The sequence below is a fragment of the Bombus pascuorum genome, chromosome 2 (assembly GCF_905332965.1).
Source record: "Bombus pascuorum chromosome 2, iyBomPasc1.1, whole genome shotgun sequence".
In the NCBI taxonomy this organism is placed as follows: Eukaryota; Metazoa; Arthropoda; class Insecta; order Hymenoptera; family Apidae; genus Bombus; species Bombus pascuorum.
Window position 1 is genome coordinate 4,174,911 of NC_083489.1, and position 20,717 is coordinate 4,195,627.

Below are 20,717 nucleotides of genomic sequence, written 5' to 3' on the forward strand. Positions count from 1 at the left end.
TCACTCTAATAGTAACTTTTACATGAAACAATAAAGAACGTATTTCGTTATTCCAATAGCGTCCCATTAATGAACCTCGCAAGAAGCAAACTCGCTCGACCGCTTACATAACGCTAATTACGTTATCCAACGTACGTACATACGTTCGGGGTTGTACGTAGAGAAGAGTTTAGCGTAGTCCATAGCGGTTTCGCCATCGACGGATGCAACTTGACGCATTCCTGTTCATTATCTAATTTGCCGATCGTTTACAGGCTCACGTGCCCCGAGCCCTATTTCGTCAGCGAGGGTCTCTACGCTTCTCTCGAGGAGTTGGAAAACACGCGCGAGGTTACCCTACACGTGATGACCATCGGCAGCTTCATCGAGGATCCGGCGAAGGTAAGTCGTCCATCGTTACGTAAACGTTTTCTTTTTGCTTTGAACGAGTAGCAATCGCGTCCATCGTGCTGGATTCGCGATGAATCGTTCTATTCTTTACGCGTGTTCGCGTTACCAAATCGAACGATGCCTTTGGAATGATAACGATGAAAGAGATTGCGTTCTAGAAGTTGGTTCATCGTGAGGTTTGCATTCCGTGAAATTTCATGCAAGGTTGCAGATGTAGAGGATTTTGTAATTCGTGTCAATAACTTTTTCATGAGTTCGTTAGAATATGATTTGTATTTAAACCTTGGAGATGAAGTATGATATTGAAACTATATAAAAATTAAGAATTGAAATGAAAGTTGGTGATAATCGAACAGTGTACCCGAGAATATCCTGATATTCTTTGACCTCAAACCTCAAACCTCAAACCTCAAACCTCAAAGATGAGACTAAGCGACGGAAATTTTGATTGTTATCCTATCTTTTTGGATCATGTTACCAACTAAATTTCCGTAGAATACCGTATCTTGTGGTTATATTATATAGTAGTTGGATTTCTACTTCCTCCAGATATCAGAAAATAGAAAAACTGGAAGAATAAGATTTATTCAGAGAATCGATCGAAATAGAAGATAGAAAGTCAATCAATGTAGATGTACGTATTTCCATAAGTACGCTCGTTAATTTTCACAAGTCACCCCCGTGCAATTACTTCAAACAATTTCTCCAACTATTAATCTTTACTTTCAATTAATCGTCATCATCCTATCAAGAAACCTGCGTAATAACTATAAAAAGTTTGAATCGGAAACAAAAAGCAAACAACGCTGTAATTATCAGGAGATCTTTCGAAATCAAAGAAGATACGTACTCGAGAAACTACCTTTCCTGGGGTTTGGTTCTCTTTCTAGCGGTCGGTGCGCGGCGCAATAGGAGCCAGATACTCGAATAAATAAAAACACGGCTAATTGCAAACGCGGCGAATGCCGGCTCATCCGTCGATCCTTCGTTATCTGACGTGAGCACCGATTAAAATTACGTACGACTGTGCAGAGAACCGTACGTCGGTCTCGCGCGCTGCCTATCTTCCTCGGCCCTCTTCTCGGGTCGCTAATTAAATGCAACGGCTAATTAGATAACTGATAAAAGGTTATGGCGGTTCGCGAGCCGCACTATGTACTTTTGGCCTCACTTACGTACTCTCTCTAGCCTCTATCTTCTCATTCTTTCTTTCTATCTTACTCTTTTATTTCATTCTCTTATTCGCTTTAGATAGCCGCTTCTTTTTATATTATTCTTCTGCCTGTTAGATACGTTATCTTGTACTTTCACTTCTTATTCCACTTGGTCAAAGTTGTTTATTTTGTACCTTTCTTCCCTTTGTTCTGCCACTTCTTCTTCTTCCTCCGCTTCGTCTTCTTCCTCGTCCACTTCTCCTCAGGCCCTTCACTTCGAGTTCCTGTATTCTTACTTCTTTTAATTCCTTCACCGTGCATGTTAAGTTGTTGCTTTTGTTTCGTTCCCTCCTCTTAGCTGTTGCATCGGTCGCTTTTTGCCATGCTTTCGCTTTCTTCTTTCACCTCCGCGTATTTTTACGCCGGGTTTTGCTCGTTCGTTTTTCACATTCTGCGGTCTTTCCATGTTTTTTCTTTCCTTCCCTGTGGCTCCTTGCCCTCTCCACGCGTTTCGTTCCCGTCTGCAGCCCTTTTTTCTCTTATGCTTAATCGCGTAATGGACGCAAGAAGTCAACTATTAGGTTTCAGGAGTATTTCATTATTTTTGAATAATTTCCGCACGAATAATTTCGAATACAACGTTTGTTAGAAATTACGACTGCTGGTAATTTTCCAATTGGAAGCTGCAAATGATTTTATGTTTTTGCATAAATATATATTCCATATTTAAATTGTGAAAATTCTTTTTCGGTTGTTTCATATTCCTGGTCGTTCTTGGCTACTTCGCACGTTCTTTGTAAATCCCTTCTCAGACAGAAGTCTGCCTTCTTGTATTTGCTTCATCTTTTATTGCCGTGATTTCTTCTATCTGTTTGTTTTTCTATACTTTTATTATTTCGGTGATCAATTTTGTGCGCTCTTCCTACGATTTGATTCGCGTTCTCTTAATGAATTTTTTCTCGTTCTTTGCTTTTGCAATTGAACCGTCCATTTCCTTCTCTTGTACTTCTCTTGCACTTCTCTTGCTGACAGAAATAGATTCGCTAATTTACTTTTCCTTTCCCCAATTTACGGTTGCTCTTTGTATCTTTACATTTTTATTGCACTCGCCTTTTGCTACCAGTTTGTCTTCTCCTTGCGATTTTATTTTGCAACTTTTTACGTAGTATTTCTCTTTTATGTTCCCTATCCCCATTTTCTCTCCGATTTTTCTGTTTCTCCCTTTTCTACAGAATTTTTCTTTCTCTTCAAAGATAGAACTTTTTCAATTTCGTTTCTTTAGCGATGTTACTTCTCGTTCTTTGTTCTATTATTCCTTTATTTTCCTCTTTAGTTTCTCTTTTGTACAATTATCCACTATCATCTTCGATTCAGAAATTCAAATAGTTAAAGGATTTCAGTGTAAAAAGATTGAATGCGAGTTTTTAATTAAAATGTCCCATGCAGAATATAAAGAAAGAAGTCACAAATGCTGGAATAATATATTTTAGCTTGTAGCGCTATTTTGAAATAAAGCTACAATTGTAAACGCCAACTACATCACGATCGAAAAGGATTTTATTAAAAATCTCGGTAATTTATTTACAAAGCGAACGAACTCCCGATTTCAATGATCCTAAAATATATTGTCAAGAACAACATTCTGATCAATTGTTCCTTATAGGTATCACCCAGGTATAGTTTCTGACATATGTAAAGGCTTCTGGTTCGACGACAGTATGATTTTAATAATCGAATAGTCGCTTTCTTCGATGTCATAGTTCAAGCGTTTCCAATTTTGAATAACGCTGAGATAACATAAAGCTTAATACGAAACGTGTCTGTCTTATTGTGTAACACCCTAAATTATCTCACAGTAGCGCGAGGTATCCGAATAATTATCCTATTCGAATTTATCCCATTGATGTTTCTTTCCTACACGAGTTGAAAATGATTATCGAAAATGAGTTAGGTCGAACTACGCGAAAATACAGACACCGTGTCTATTTCAGAACCAAGTGTGATCCTGACGTAGATTGAACTGAAGATTTTTGCGAATATCTCGAAGAGCAAAACCAGTCGACGTTAACAGGTACAGGGAAAAGTTGTACAGAATGTTAGCACCGAGAACATATTTTAATATCATTGAGATCGGTGAGGTCGCCGCTCTATAAATAATTATTAAAATCTCCTTTTATGCTACCTATGTCATCTATCAGTTTCTTAATTACTTCAGTTTTGTGTCTTTCGCATATTCGACTTTATTCATTCACACCTTTCACCAAGTTTCTCTACTCCCTGCACGTCCTTCACCGTCTCTTCTTCTTCTTCTTCGAATCTTCAATTCAATTCTTTTTTTTTCTTCTTTCTCTTCTTCACCTCTTTGCTTGAACTAGCTACTCGCGTTCATTCCGCTTCGAAATTCGAAACTCGGCTCGAATTCCAGCGTCGATGAGGTATCCGCGACCTTGAGGCTTTACAGGCTTCGCTTTGGATAGCAACGTAGGAAGGGCAGCTAAGTGGAAATCTAATTAATGCGTTTTTACCAGGAACGAAGTACTACGTGGAGCATCGTTCCGGGAACTCGGCTGGTATATGTGCTTTAGGTGACAGAACATAGTCACGTTATCGTTAATCTCGTGCTGTATAACAGGGGCCGACAGGGCAACGATCCTACCTCGCGGTGGTTCCCTGGCAAACATTCGATGACACGTGCTGTTGCATCGTAATTGTGTTATACTTGTGCTCGATCGAGAGAAATTTGTGCCAGTCAATCGATAAAACTGTAGTTTCTGGATAACAGAATTGGAAATTAGGCATATCTTTGGGGAGAATCGACTGATGGCCCGAGGATGTGAAGTTTTGAAGTTAATGTTAACATGTTGATCGTCATGTGAATTTCGTACATTTTATCTCGAGGTTCACGGTAGATTGAAATATACCATAACATTTAATTTTTCCAAAATATTATATTGTATTGTTTTTTATTTTATTTTGGTTTTTTTACAATTTGTCCTTATGGACATTTGGTAAAGTGTTATATCTTATTGGTGAAAAAAAAAAATAAAATAAAAATAAATATAGCATGTGGGTGGCTACCCCCAGCGGGGTGCCAGCTTCGTTTCTTTTCTAAGTTATATCTTTTATGATTATATTGTATTTGCGTACTTTTCCTGTGGCAACGCCATCTATGTCATTCTTGAATATTTTTTAGTTAATAAAATTTATCTTATTTTAATCGTTCTAACGAGTTTAGCGAACTCGGATTGCCGATGATCACCGTGGCAGTCAATTTGTTAGCCTGTCAACTAATGGTGACTTGTGAATATTTCAAGCGTAATGATATATATATCCAAGAATATTCTTGGTTATTAATTATACGTTAAACTGCTTAATAGGTTAAGATATTTTAGAAAATGTGATGTTAATCACGTCCATTCCAATGTTCTAATGTACACTCCGCCGTAACTGTTGTTCGCTTTAGAAATATTTATTACAGCGAATTACATTTCTATATCTACGCCATTTGGAATGTACTTTTACATCGGTTAAGATGCTATATTTTTCATTCGAGTTTCATTTTTTATCATTCATCTTATCTGAGCAAATTGGAGTTTCAAAATGTACAATATTTTCTGAGACACACAATGGGAATGGCTTATGATTCATTGACGCGAATTGTTTTAAACTTACTATTCATCTATAAGCAGCTTATACTGGGTGTGTTTATATCTTTATCGATACAATAAGACAGTACTGTGTGAACTTTCATTGCGTAAAGGTTTCACTATTTCAATACCTTGTTATCTTAACATTTCAATGTGCAAATGTTTCCACTTCGACACCATTGTACTTCCACTGGAATTAAAAATAGAAAAATTTCTATTTCATCCGAGCACACGATATACGATATTATGATAGAGTAAGGAATTAAATATGTATTGAATATCGTATGAATATTATACTTGTATAATAGAATGTTTATTATATATAATTCATGTAATATACATATTAATCAAATATTATTTTGAAATAGCGTAGTAATAACGAAATAATAAACAAGTCATTAAGGTGCATACATCAGACAAGTACCTACAAAACGTTTCATCATAATTTATCTTTTATACCAACCCTTTTTCAAACGTGCGGGATGAATCGAATTTTTATCAGACTATGCACATTATGAGCCTTGATACGTAATTGGCATTTATGTGGCCCGTAAATAACACCGGCTCGTACTCGGAATGATTGCGGGAGCACGGTTAAAGATCAGGAATCATCGTTTATGAAGCAATAACGTATCGCTGGAGAAGCCGAGATGCAATAAAATATTGTCTCTAATTCACGCTCGTATGAATCGATCTGCCAATCATCGCAACATTCATATTAAAAACTAAAGGCGTCCTTTCATGAGCGACGACACACTGCAGCAAAATTAATAGAACTGTAAAAACTATTATGCATGGACAAGCGAGCAGCAATTACCATTGGCATTTCAAAATACTTGAAATATTAGTTGGCATTGAGATCGAATATGAGACTCGAGCGACGAGTAACTTAACTGGTAGCACTCTTTGAACTGTTTTTCTTTCTTTTTTTTTTTTTTTTTTTTCAATGGTCTTAAGTGATTTAGCGAATAGCTACTTATTTCTAAGTTCACTTCGTAAATAATGTAACAATCCAAAGAATGTTCTTCTAAACGATTTCAATGATTTAGTGGCAAGATATTTATTTCTAATTTTATTTTACGATCAGTGTGGAAGATAATATAAGGATAGTATTCTGTGGTTATTTTTATTAAATTATATAATTAAAAAAATTCTAAACTTTCATTAGTGATTTTTATCGAATTGTTATTATTTCCAATTTAATGGCTGATAGGTTAATAACTGACCTAACGTTTAATAATCGAACTTTGTTAGCATATTTTATAGATTTATTAAACGAAAAATGCAACATAAAGGTAGGTGATTTAAAACTTTATTGAAAAGTTATAATATAAAACTATCAAACGCGGTAATGGTCTTGCTTGCGGTTACTATGTTATAAGATAAGAATACAAACCAGTTTACAGCCAATATAATCGTTGAAGTTCTTATTTACTTTGGGTTGCTTGGCTCGATCAAGCAACTATGTTAATTAATGGCTAGTTAGATGTTAATTACAGTTGTAAGCAACCTTCTTATGAAGTAATATTTTACAAAAATACATAGTAGATAACATAACGTACAGTATATGGTAACATAAATCGACTATCAGAGACACTATGAATTTTTCCAAACTAATAATTATTATTTGATTTCCCATTGTAATTCTTAGACCACCTTAACGAATTTATCTATACAAACTATTTTTTACACAGTTTATATGCATTTTTCGAATAACTTAATAATCGTCTTTTGGGGGTTGCTCGTAATTCATCGACCAGCGTAACAAATTTATCGCACCGATTGCTTCCAATTTCTCAAAATATGGAATTAATATCCGTGCTGTTTTTGAAAAAAAATGACACTCGACGAATATTCGTCGGTCGCGGCGATTTTTTCCGTGAAAGTACCTTTCCCTGTTTGCCCGTGTCGCGATTAACGAGTCGAGAAACTGGTTCGCATCCCGTTTCGCACGCCTCATTACCTAGCCGAGGGGTTCTACTATTTTATTTATGCGTCTATAGCCGACGATAGTTATTATAATTGCTTGTCGCTTCCACGTGATTTATGAGTGCGCTGCTAAACGCTGCCTCTTTAACGGCTAATCCTGTTCGTAATGGCTACCGTAGCCAGGTTACACAGAAACTCTCCTCTCGACGAGTCTCACCCCGGAGTAATGACAGAATTCGTGGAAAATTGAACGCATTTTTCAGTCACGAACCATTTCCTACGGTTATTTCAGTATTTTCTCGACGCTTGTTGTTTGCACATCTTTTTCTCTTTCGTTTTCTTTTCTCTGTTTTTAAGGACGTGTGTCATCCTTTATAACTTATGGTCGCATGTATATAATCAGGTGGACTTTGGATTAGCAGTAACAGTAATGTTATGTACGCGTTGATAAATCATTGTTGATAAATCATTTTGAAACATATCCTTTGTATGAATTATTTTAAAGTTAGTCGTGATATTTTCTTTTCACGATTGTTGCGTTAGTGTGATATTTGTCCTTTTACGATTGAGCATTAAAATTGTGTAGCAACGAAGTTGGAAAATTAATAAAACGTCGAGTTGATCAGTTTGGATCTCGAGGGACTCGTACGTCGTTCCACTTTTGTTCTCGCCATTTTTTACCCCAAATGAAATTATCGCCCACATTCCTCGTTTGCTTACTTGGTGTACGTATCATTCTTGTTACGTAGTCGAATTCGAATCGTATACAACGAACGTGTTAACGCTCGACTGAAGCAATTAATCGTCGAACACTGTGCGTTGGATAATTATTGATAGACTTGCACTTATGTCGATTATAATTTACGTGTGCTGAGGTTGATGAGCGTAATATCTACTGAAAGGCAATATATCAATGTACAATGTAGTTGTTATGCAATGAAATAGAAGAGGAGATCTTTCCAATCTACCAATGTAGTCATCTGTACAATGAAACGAATAAATCCAATGAGAAGAGATTTGGTGAAGCGTTCGAGTATTAGCTTTTTGTGTATCTGACAAAAGGATACTTGAAAAATTCAGAATAAAAGAAACCTTAATCCACTCTATATCGAAATTAAAATTTCGGAGAAAGTACCATTTCATTATTTCATATAGAGGATATAGCAAGGAAAAATTGGAAATAGCTTAGAAGAATCGAGGGTCAGAAAGTACTTGGTTCGAAGAAAAATAACCAACGTTATATTCTTCAAATGGAAGATTCAAAGAAATATTCTCGTTCTAGAAAGAACGTTGTGTTTGCTAGGGAAAATGATGAGACTTCACACCCTTGCGTATTAAAACAAATGCGCAAACTAGAAACTAACACTAGCTAGAGGCCAACGCTAGAAAGTCCAGATTATAAAGACAAATTTTACGTTCACAAAATCTACGAACAGTGTTTTCAAAAGCAAAGAATACAAAGAGATTTACGCAGTTTGTTTGAAAATAAAAAGATTTACTTTCTGCGGCTACGATCATTCTCACGTATTCTGTAACATCAGAGAAACTTCGTTTCCCTATACGCTTCTTAAGAACGGAACAATCACAATGATCGCATTATCGTATTAACAAGCAGAGATAAAAGAGCTGAAGCAATTCAGAACTAATTAAGGAGAAAACGAAGCAACAAGATTACAATTCGTTTATAGTAATAAAGACATTGGCTTAGCTACCACTTCCACGGTGGAAAACACGATCCTCCACGGCGAAACAAGCTACCAATGCATCAAAATGGCATAACTTGCGAAAGGTTAACCGGCTAAACACGCATCAACTCTGTATCAAAGCGCGACGGCCTTCCAACAAGCGGCCACTACCGATCGCGCGCCGCTAAATCCCAGTAATGTTATAATTACACCACTGATGCGGTGTTCATGAGATATACGCGACGCATAGTCGCATATACATATATATATATACAACAGTAGTATATAATATAGAAGACTCGAGGCGGTTAAAATAAGGGAAAACCGGTTTCTCTTCGCGCTTCAACCGCGAAACGTCCGTTAACGCTGATGACGTGGAAAACAGACGTACCACTGCACGCGGATTACAGTAAATTGCGGCAGGTGTTTGTAATACTTGGCCGATTCAAAGGCAGCAAAACACGTCGTCGATGATACGAGCCGAGGAAACCAGATAGACTCAAGGAAGATGGGCCGTCATCGTTGGCCAATGCGGCAACAAAGACGCGGTTGCAGCGCCTCTGAAATTACCCTGCCACAACCGTGTTAATTGAATTTTATTTTACTCTTCGGTTGAATAGGTTCGACCATCTTCGCTGTTTACCATCGCCGTGCCAGGGACGTTCAATCTGCGATCGATGGCATATTTACGAACTTTGATGACCCAGGTGCCGGCTATTCGGCATAAATATCTCGCTAACGGCCGGATGGAATTTCTGAAACATCGCGCGAAATCACCTCGCGATCGTCGACGCGTTCTTAACGTTGGATACCTTTTTTAGTTAAAGGAGAAGTTATACAAGGTCTTCCATAAGTCCCGGGATGGACAATTATCTCAAAAACAATGTATTTTCGACAGAATTGTTTGAGACGAAAATTTCAAGGTCTTGAAAGTTCTACCGAATGGCCATATTCGTCTGACCTTGAATGGCAGAATCAAACTCAGATCCAGGTTAACGTGATTTTCGTTAATCATACAGCCTACTTTTTATCATGTACAGTTAAAGCTTTTCAAAAGATCTTACTACAATAAATGCAGTCGATAATTTTGTATGTACGATCGGAGGGATCGTCAAACAGTCGATAGACATCAGATTGAACGTCTCATTAATTAAGCACGACTCAAGCAAACACGTACAAAGCACAACGATACAGACTCGTGCATACATACAAAGAGGTGTAAAATACGCAACGTCCACGCGATACATCCTGCATAATGCTAATGCCGGCGTCACTACCTCTTTTGATGCTCATAGCTCAGATAATTTTTATCAAGAAAAGGTCATCAACCAATGTTTTGAAAGATCTCGCCGCCGGCTCTAACATTATGTGACGAAAAATAAGGTATACCATAAAAAAAATCATGTTAACCTCGACGTGAGCTTGATCCTTGGCTCAAGCTCAAACGGATATGACCATGCAATACAATTTTTAAGATTTGAAAACTGTTGTCTGAAACATTTTTTTCAAAAATGCTTTTGTTTTTGGGATATTTAACCGTTGCAGGACTTTTGGAGGATCCTGTATAGTGGCGTCCATCTCGCCGCGAACAGAACGTGATGGAAACGATCTATGATTTTTGTTGCGCCGAGTTAAAATGAAAATGAGTTTTGCGAGGTAAAGTCACTTTGAAGTTGGTATTTCATACGCATCTTGACTCGTTCCTTTATTTGTAACAATATAATGGAAAAGAATCTTGCGTTGAGCGAGTGTTGGATAGTCTTGAAAGTGGAAGCAATGCTGATAGAGATTGGAAATATTTATAATGTATTTTGCATAAGGTGAAATACCTTCTTCGTTTATGATAAGAAGTAAATGAAATTCTTTATGTAGAAATGAAATGCTATTTATTACCCATCGACCTGTTACGTTACAAGTAGAATGCATTTACTGTCGATGAAATTTGCATCGTATGGCAGCAAATAATTTCTTACGAGGTATATTTCAATATTGCAAAACTTTACGTATGTATTCGATGTAAAGCGAACTTTATTAACTAATTTTATAAAATTTTCTGATTTCCAATTTATATTCCATATATCGATACCATATCATCGTATCGTCAATTTACTAGAGAAGCGAAACAATTAAAATAGCAACAACGCTCAACGGACGTAACTCTTTTGTATCTTGGATTCGATAATATATGAAAAATACCGAGAAAATGGAAACCATCTACGGAGGAAGAGTCAATCTCTTCAAGTGCTGAAGCAGATTTCCTGATGCGTTGAATAATGCATACCACGACTGAAGGAAGCATTGTTGTCTAACAACGAAGACGTTAAACGGAAGCATCTTCCAATTGGCACGTAGACAGCTTTTACGAGCCAACGACATGCGGCCATCGCGATACTTTCAGGATAAAAAAAGACATCAGCTCTAAGTGAATGATCCGCAAATGTACCATCCTAGACTCGTACTGGTTGCACAAGAAGTTCTAAGAAACTTTGTGCAATAGTTGAATCAACATAATAGTTTGTTATCTGGTTAAATTTGTGAAAAGTTTCTTTCTAACATCTAAGTTTACGAGATTTTGCTTTATTCCGGTATAAGTTCGGAAACATTAATATTTCAAACAACACAACATTTTACAAATTCCATATTGCAAACTTCTAACACGTTCACGTAAATATTAATAAATTTCCTGCACGTTGTATTAAACAGTATTGTTTAATTTTTCAAGTTATCGCGAGCATCGATTTTATCTTTATCCTAACTTTGCAAACTACATTAAATATCGTAAAACTTTCGAACTATCAAGCTTCTGACTCGTCGTTATAGACGCAAATGAATTTCTCTCGATTATGCTCAATGTTCCGACATAAATATTAAAATTCACGAATCTTGTTCTCAGAGATCATCGATTCTTCGCTATCGAGGATGATCTTCCCTTTATCTCGTTGTTCCAAAGATTACCCTAAACAAACAACAAGATTTCTAAATTCTCAAATATCTAAGCGATGGTCGTACTTTCCTCTTCTTTACTTTAAAAGTTTCAAATATAGCGTACTAGAGTTCATAAATCTTGTTCGTCAAATTCAGTCAAAGTCATTGATCTTCGATCTGTATTTCGAGTCGTCCGTTGATCTTTACTTGGAGTCGTCATCCAAAAAAATAATCGATGGCTAGATGATTTTTCGTGGTGGTGACGAATACAAATGAGGCTTCGGTGTTCCATGAAGACCGTGTATGTCGCAAGCGGAACGCCACGGACGACGTCCCGAACGATGATCGGCCAATTCCTAGACACGGCAGCGAGCATAAATTATTCAGGCGATGTAGCAAAAGCGATTAATTTTATTGGCCGACGTCCCGGATATGGCTCGTCTGCACCCGTCACCGTCGCTTTGTTGCAACGTCGTCGTATCCTATGCTCCGTGTTCCTCGATTATGCGCGAGCTCGGCTAACACCTTATTAACGTCGCCGCTTGTACGAGGCACTGGCCACAGGGAAATTGCGCAAAAGCGGCTGCTCATGCTCAACTGTGTTGCTCTTTTCTCATCGTCGAGATCGGATGCCGATGCCACGTAACAAACGGGACCTTTCGTGGTTGCCACCTTCTTTCACTGTTACCAAGATTGATCCGCAACAAGATGATTTCTGGCCTGAGAGTTGAGTAAAAGATTACGGGAAATGTGAGCGAAACCGAACGATTGCAGGATGAAGCTTGGCGATTATCAGATCATTTTGCAGATCGGATATGGTCTCGTTTGGATATCCACTGGTTGCTTGTTACTCAGAGATATCTGGATACTTGCTTATTTTTTACAACATATATTTTGATTATAAAATTATAGCTCGCGTAACGACAACCCATTTGTAGCAGACTATGAGATATTCTTTATCTGATTATGTACTAACTTTTTTTTTTATTGTTAAATACAGTACAGTCTCCCGTTCTACTGTTGGGATATTTTGTTATCCGAACAGAATGTCTACCAGTAACAGATACATTTTTCTGTTATAAATACTATTATTACATGATCATTATATTCGAGCATAAAAATCAAATGGAAATGATAGGGATATCGAATCTCTCATGCCGAAAATGTAGTTTAGCGGCTAGAAATGTATGGGTTCTTGAAATGTTGAAACAAATTGATAATTTTCTTGATTTTCATTTGAACGAGTAAGATGTGGTATTAGAGAAAAGTGATTGTTCTATTGTTCAAAAGTTCCATTATTCCATCGCTTTTATCCGCCTGTTTTCGGATACGAGAAGCTCCACTGTACTTGCAGTCGAATCGATGTTACGAATATGGTTTAAAATAGTGAAATCTGATCATTAATTAATTACGGAATGTTGATGGAATATTGATTATATTTCAATGTACTTAAAAATTGGTCAATTTTCGATCTCAATGTCAATTCTTCCTTCAAATACCGACTTTAACCGATGATATTATCAATATTTTAAATTAATGTTAATAATATAGCTGATTATAATGTAATTTATGGGATTTATATTAATGTAATTTGTGGGAACATCTTGGGAATAATTGATAGAATGTTCTGCTTCTGTTTCTCGTAACTGATCTGTGATTAGACCAATAATAATTGTAATGTGAAACAATTAGGCATTACATCTTTCTCTGTATTAATTATATTTAATTCGTCGTTTCGTACTTGAGTTAAATGAAAATCTTTTTTAGTGTCATAGACTAAAAATATCAAGAAAAGATGCTTGATCTATATATAAAATAACGTGTTGTTATATTTTGAGATTATACTTTTGCAGTTTTGCAAAACTTTCGATTTAAGAAAATATTTAAATTCTCATTAGGGACAACGAGTGACGCGCTGAAATTCCATAGGAAAGGCAAATGTTTCTGGCATGGAGAGTTTTGTCACAGTTTATTCATTTAATGTACTAAGCAGTTTATGACCATTTTATTAGTCTGATTGGTCAATCTTTTGATATATGCTCATCTGTTAAGAAACGGTGAAAGGAAATTGAAAGGAAACATGAAAGGGAAAGTAGAAGGGAAGATGAAAGGGAAAACAAAAGGAGAAGAGACGGTAACTACTTTTCCAAGTCTGTGATCAAATTTTTCGACAATATTCACGATTTATGGAAGATTTTGTTTTGAAAAATGTCAAGCTTTTCCGGGATTATATAAAGTATAACAATCTGCCAAGAGGGCGGAACATTGTTCGCGTGAAGGTTGTTTTCTCGAATCTTTCTTATTTGTCAATCAATTAACGTAATGCAGCGAAGTAATAATAAACTTTGGCGAAAAACTTATCAAGTTAATTCAACCTTCTAACTCTGATTTAATTCGTGATATTACGGAAAGCTCTTAACATTTCCCTTCATCTTTCAAGAAACAATTATTCAAATATCTCTCTTCTTCAAACTCAAACGTAAAGAAAATTAATTGACAAATTTAGGTAACAAAGTATTATTATTAAATGAATACAAAAATCATAAGGACGTACCAAACTGTAATTATGAATACCGGTGGACAAAGAAAAGATTTTGTGAAAGTAAAAATTAAAAAATTCTCTACATTGTTATATAAAAGCTATTATCACGATATTTCGTCAAATTTGAAAATGAGAGGAACAAAAATTTTAACATTTCTCCACGTTCTCTACAGAACCATCGTTAAAAGTTTCTAATTTCCCTAAAAAATCCATCTTTTTATATACCTTATAATTCAAAAAATGTTATCCAACACACATTTCTCACGGCTTACCGATTAAGTTTCTAATCGATGTCATTTTGCCGCGATGAAATCGAGCGCAAGCATCGTACGGGATCACGAGCAGAACACCGGGTAGCAAATTGATTTACGAACGTCGCGTACGGCCGGTCGTTCTCGCGTGATTCAGCAACATCTTGGTACGGCGAGTCGCCCTAAAATCGCTGACGACGATGCTGACCTATGTTCCCTGAGGCCAGGGTAACCAAATACCTGGCTAACAGTCGGGTCATTCATGCTTATTATCCCGACACTTAATTCTAGCCTCTCGCGTAGTCGCGTGATCCCTGTCGATGGACTCTGGTAGACCTACAGCAAACGCCATGCGATTAATAAAAAGTATAAACTGATTGATCTTCTTCGCCTCGATGCGCCGAGCTATCGAGAAATTTAACGTGTGAATTTTATTATCGTTCTATTGTACGTTACAGAAGTTTTAAATTTGCCAATCTATAAAATAGCGTTGGGTATATTTATTTTATTAGATTCAGTATGGTTTATTCGTAAATAGTTGGCATACTTAATTGTAGTAATTATTAATCGAATAATATAATAATAAACAGATTGATTCTGGATTTTACAATAATTATAAAATAATTATTACTTTAAATACCATGTACCATTTGCTGCATTCTTGTATATTACCAATTATATTTGATTCGTCATAAATGTAATAATATTGATTACATTTCATTTTCCATTACCTTTAAACACCATCTTTTCGATTACTTTTTTACCATTCTTTGTCATCATTTCCTACCTTCGTATTCATACTTCTATAAACAGAATCAAAGAAATAGATTGTACGAAGAGATTTCTCTCATTCGTTGATTTCTACGACGTATATCTGAAACGTCGCTAAAATTTAGAAGATTAAAGATCGTAACGCATTGATTAGCAACGTTGTCATTAAAAGTTAATGTTATATACCACGAAAATAGTAAGTTTAAGCTGGTAAGAGAGAAATAACACGAATTTCATGCATATTCATTGCTCCGTTACAAAGAGAATACTGGCAAACTTCCAACGCTATCTCAAACGAATAATACGCGAAGCAAAATAGTATAAATCAACATTTAATTTTATGTACATAAACCATATTGTCAGGAACTAATATATTCTTTACTGCAATCTACACGTAGAATCAATTGGAAAGCGTCCAAATAGACGTTTCGTACAATAATATAAACAGAATAATATCTGACGTTGTCTCTTATCTTAAACGTCACACATACTTATAATTTACGACGTATGTTCGAAAGCATACTATTTCTATGCACACGTATGTAGGTACGTACATGGCATACTTGCAAATGTTGAACCACGTTCGATCGGATCTACATGCATTCGCATCTCATCGGACCTAAGAGATTCTTTTTCCTTCGGCCTAATCCGGGAATTCGTTTGCGATGGAAAGAAAATGATGGTATGCGCAGGTGTACGTGGCAAACGTAAACGCATTCGGCCAAGATCCTTCCGTCATTAAGTTTCTTTCCTCTTGCCCGGTTTTCTCATCGACCAAACATGTCCCGATGTGAGTGTTGACCTCGCGGTTACTGGGAACTCATCGAGAGACGAACGTGAACGTTGCTAGACATCTATCTATGGTGTTGGCCGTCCGGATGGTTTTTAGGCTTGGAAAGAATTGACGCTTAACCCAGGTTGGGAAAGTTGAGTGGTCGTCATCGAGTCGCAGAAAACATAGTGGACTCTCGCGTGTACTACACTAATGTAATTCGCTTTTTTCAACGAGCCACGGTCGTAGCCGCGCGATACACGAGGAACCCGCGACTGCTTTTTACCCTATACGATGACAGTTCGAAATATTTTTATCGATCCTCGAAAACCATTTGCCCCCGAACGTGGATTATTCGATTTATGTAGTTGATTTTGCGAGATTAGTCGGCTGCGACGATAGAGGCTCTAGGAAATGTAGTTCGAATAATTTTAGATGGTTTTTGCTTGTTTTGTCGCATTAAATAGTAACAGAATGCTGAGAGTACGTGAGTGATTGACGATGTCGGCAATATTTCAGTCGCTGTAAGTTGTTTTGTGTCAGCAAGCAATTGATTGAATTTTTTTCGGTTTAGCCATGTTTAATGCCGTTCCTGAATTAGCCGCGGGCAATATTTCATGGTAGATGCAGTCGCAAAGAATATCGTACGATTTGTACACACGTAAGCGACTTTAGGCACCGGGTTTACGAATTCATGACTTAATTAAGCGGATACGCGAAAATAACGCGAAATAATTGTAAACGTATTCATCGATGGTAATAATTATCATAACGACAACCTACTACCAATTATCTAATATTTTAGATAATAAATATATTCCGTTTAAAAAGTACTGGAAGGTGATAAGACAAAAATCAAAGATACTTTCGAATAAAGATACAAATTGACGAGAGCTGTGAAACCTTTTGCTGTATCTTACCGAACTCATTGGAAGATGATCAGTTTTTGTAATTGTAGTTCATGTAAGAGTTCGCTATGTTTCTCACGATATGATTTTGACGACGACTTTTCGTGTATGTAATAGAAGTTCATATAAATGAATTGAATCGATAAATATTAATTGGATCGGGCGCTAACGAAAATTTCCTTATTTTATCATTTTACAAATTTACAATAAATATTTTGTTATATATGCGTATAATGAAATAATTATTGGTTCGTTGTTAAATATATAACGAAATATTAATATCCAAAGAAAGATTTTCAAGCAATAAACAAAACGAGAAAAATTTGGTACATCCTTCGCACGAAGAGACGAAGAACGAAGAAACATTTCTCTGAACAATTCACCTTTCGCTCGTCCATTACAGACGCTAATTATGATTGATAGCAACATTGATTATCGACTACTGATTTCACAATATATCACAGAACGAAGTGGTAAATTTAAATCGCCAGACACGCAGGCTAGGAATCACTCTGTTACTCAGCAGTTTCGCTGGTTCGAGCGCAACTAAACGGTGCGCGGATTTTGTTCTTTTTATGTAGTTATTTTTTTTCTCTCTCCCTCTCGAAATCGCGACATAAATCATCGAACGTTCCTTTCTCCTCGGCGTAGAAAACAAACGTTTGAAACGAAACATCCATTACGAGCGTCCAAGCGAAATAGAATTTCAATCAATTCCCCATCAACGTTAAGTGCTGGCCCGTCGACTGTCAGGATCGCTTCATCGCTGTTCTACGCGATTATCGTCATCAGTGATGCCTAAACTTCGTCATTTGACTAGATTTTCCTCGATCGAAAGGCCCAATCGCTGAATTTATAGTGACTCACGAAAGTATTTAAACAGTTACCATAGGAAACTTTTATCGATACTCATCGACGGTGTAACCGTGATGAGACACGACTGTCGTGATGATATTGTTTAAACTTCGTCATTTGACTAGATTTTCCTCGATCGAAAGGCCCAATCAGTGAATTTATAGTGACTCACGAAAGTATTTAAACACTTACCATAGGAAACTTTTATCGATACTCATCGACGGTGTGACCGTGATGAGACACGACTGTCGTGATGATATTGTTTAAACTTCGTCATTTGACTAGATTTTCCTCGATCGAAAGGCCCAATCGGTGAATTTATAGTGACTCACGAAAGTATTTAAACAGTTACCATAGGAAACTTTTATCGATACTCATCGACGGTGTAACCGTGATGAGACACGACTGTCGTGATGATATTGTTTAAACTTCGTCATTTGACTAGATTTTCCTCGATCGAAAGGCCCAATCGATGAATTTATAGTGACTCACGAAAGTATTTAAACAGTTACCATAGGAAACTTTTATCGATACTCATCGACGGTGTAACTGTGATGAGACACGACTGTCGTGATGATATTGTTTAAACTTCGTCATTTGACTAGATTTTCCTCGATCGAAAGGCCCAATCGATGAATTTATAGTGACTCACGAAAGTATTTAAACAGTTACCATAGGAAACTTTTATCGATACTCATCGACGGTGTAACCGCGATGAGACACGACTGTCGTGATGGTATTGTTCAAAGAAATCATTTTGAGAATGTATATAGGAATTCAAATCTTTGTATATACAAAAGATTTCTATAAATATTTGAACATTTATCATAGAAAATTCAAAACATAAAAATACAAAGCATCTTTAAATTTCATTGAACACTGTCGTGACTTTCACGATCATACCGGTAAAATTTTGAAACAATCTGACAATAAGTATAGGAGAATTACGACATACTTATTGCAAATGTATTAAACATATTTTATTAATATGTATCTAGTAAAAAATTGTGTACAGCATAAATAGAACTTTCTCGAATATATGACAAGTATTAAATATGGTCTCACCGAATATCGAGATTTATTAATATAATAAATAATAGATCGTCTAAATACTTTTGTGATCTTTGCGAAATATATATTTGTCCTTGCATTAAATATCTTTCAATTTCTATATATACTACCACACTTGTTCCAAGTTTTCTCAATATAATCATAATAATTGATTCTCATAACAGTGTTAATGCAAATGCTTCGTATGGAACACGTGAATATTTATAAAAGGTGTCTATGACTGTTGCAATACTTTCGTGAGCAACTGTAACTCGAAAATGTCACTGACAAGTAATCTCGAACATCGCTTTCCAACGATTCTTGATGGATCGACGAAAATTGCTTCCTCGAGACAATTACGGAAACGTCTATCGCGCGAGATGAAGAATTTGTTTACAGAGATATCGGCGACGCTGATTGCCAAGGAAAGTTCGCGATTCGAAAACGACCAGGAGAACCGATTTCTACGAACGCGTTCGAATCGGTAGAAACGGTTGACGGTTGCGGCAGGAAATAATGATTTTCTGTGCCAACGATATTAATTCGCGATTTGACAAAAATGCTCGATCGCGAGGAAAGTTTCTAGTTCGAAGGGAGATCCTCGAGATTTCTATGCTGATGATATTAATTTGCAATTCGTATCCGTAGGATACGTTATTTTGCCCGTTCAATTATGCCGGCGAGAACATTGAAAGATGGAAATCAAGCAGAAGATATCTAACTTTAGATAACGCGATCGGTTTTCTGCGTTGTATATTCACTAAGCTAATCTGATTCCCTCTTTTATTAGTGTTATTTCAAATGGAATTCGAAATAATTTACTCAAGCTTTGTGTAGAAAAAGAACATAAAAGGTTCTTTACGAAACTGGTTTTCTGTATATTTCAAAAATCTTAAGATTTGTTCATTTTGGCGTGAAATAAATCCGTTCCTACTTACGGAACAGTATTTATCTTGATTATGGTCGTCTTTTATTAATCCTACACGCGTTATTTGCAATTTCTTAATCTCTTTGTAGTCATTTACTGTGAACAACATTTATCCGGTTGTAAGTAACGCATTAGACACGAAGGGTATTTTTAATTGGATCTCCAATTAAAATCCAAAACCAAAAGAATTCCCAATAGTCCTTAATATTTAATATTCAACCAATATCGATAAATGATATATCGATGTTTCACGAAGGAATCTTTTTCAATTAATACGAGTTAAAAATTATAATCTATATCTAGTGGTCGTTCAACGAGAGCTGGAAGAAGCGTGCGATGGTAACTGGTATATCGTGGAAAATTATCATTATAAAATAAGGAAAATATTGTATCGGCTGGGTATATTTGGAAGCTTTCTCGAGCAACACTGTAAAATACTGCATCGGTTAGTGTCAACCGGTATCTAAATTGGCACGGCGTCAAGCATTTACAGATAAACAGGAGCTGACCGCGAGATTATAACGAGCTTCGCGAGCATTCGAACCACGACTCGTTCCACTTTACTTCATTCGTGTATGATTAAGATAACTGCGATGCTTCCTATGGAGTAAGCTATCCAACTATTTTTACTTTCTTTCCAACTTGTTCTTTTTCTTAGGTTATTTACAGTAGCGGACAAAAGTTTAAGACGAAATGGAAGAAATAAATAATTGATTTACTTTCCATAAAAAATATAAATACGGTGTTCTACTTTTGGTATTAACTAATTGTACATTTGTTTGTACACTTAGAAAAAAAATTTCATTTTGATATTTTGCTCAATAGCTAAGTTATAAAAAAGGAACGAAATCTGTATAATATTTCGTCGGTCAAAAGTTTAAGACTATACAAAAAATATTAATTTTTGGTT

The 20,717-nt window shown here is 36.2% G+C and overlaps 1 protein-coding gene across 1 annotated transcript in view; it reads left to right on the forward strand.

The window, feature by feature from the left end:
- The first annotated feature begins 224 nt into the window (after positions 1–224).
- LOC132916353 (UPF0489 protein C5orf22 homolog) overlaps positions 225–20,717 on the forward strand; it is a 424,949-nt gene continuing 404,456 nt past the window's right edge. The window contains exon 1 of the mRNA XM_060976269.1: positions 225–381. Within this exon, the coding sequence (XP_060832252.1) occupies positions 346–381 (36 nt within the window). The 5' untranslated portion in view covers positions 225–345. The remainder of the gene's footprint in view (positions 382–20,717) is intronic.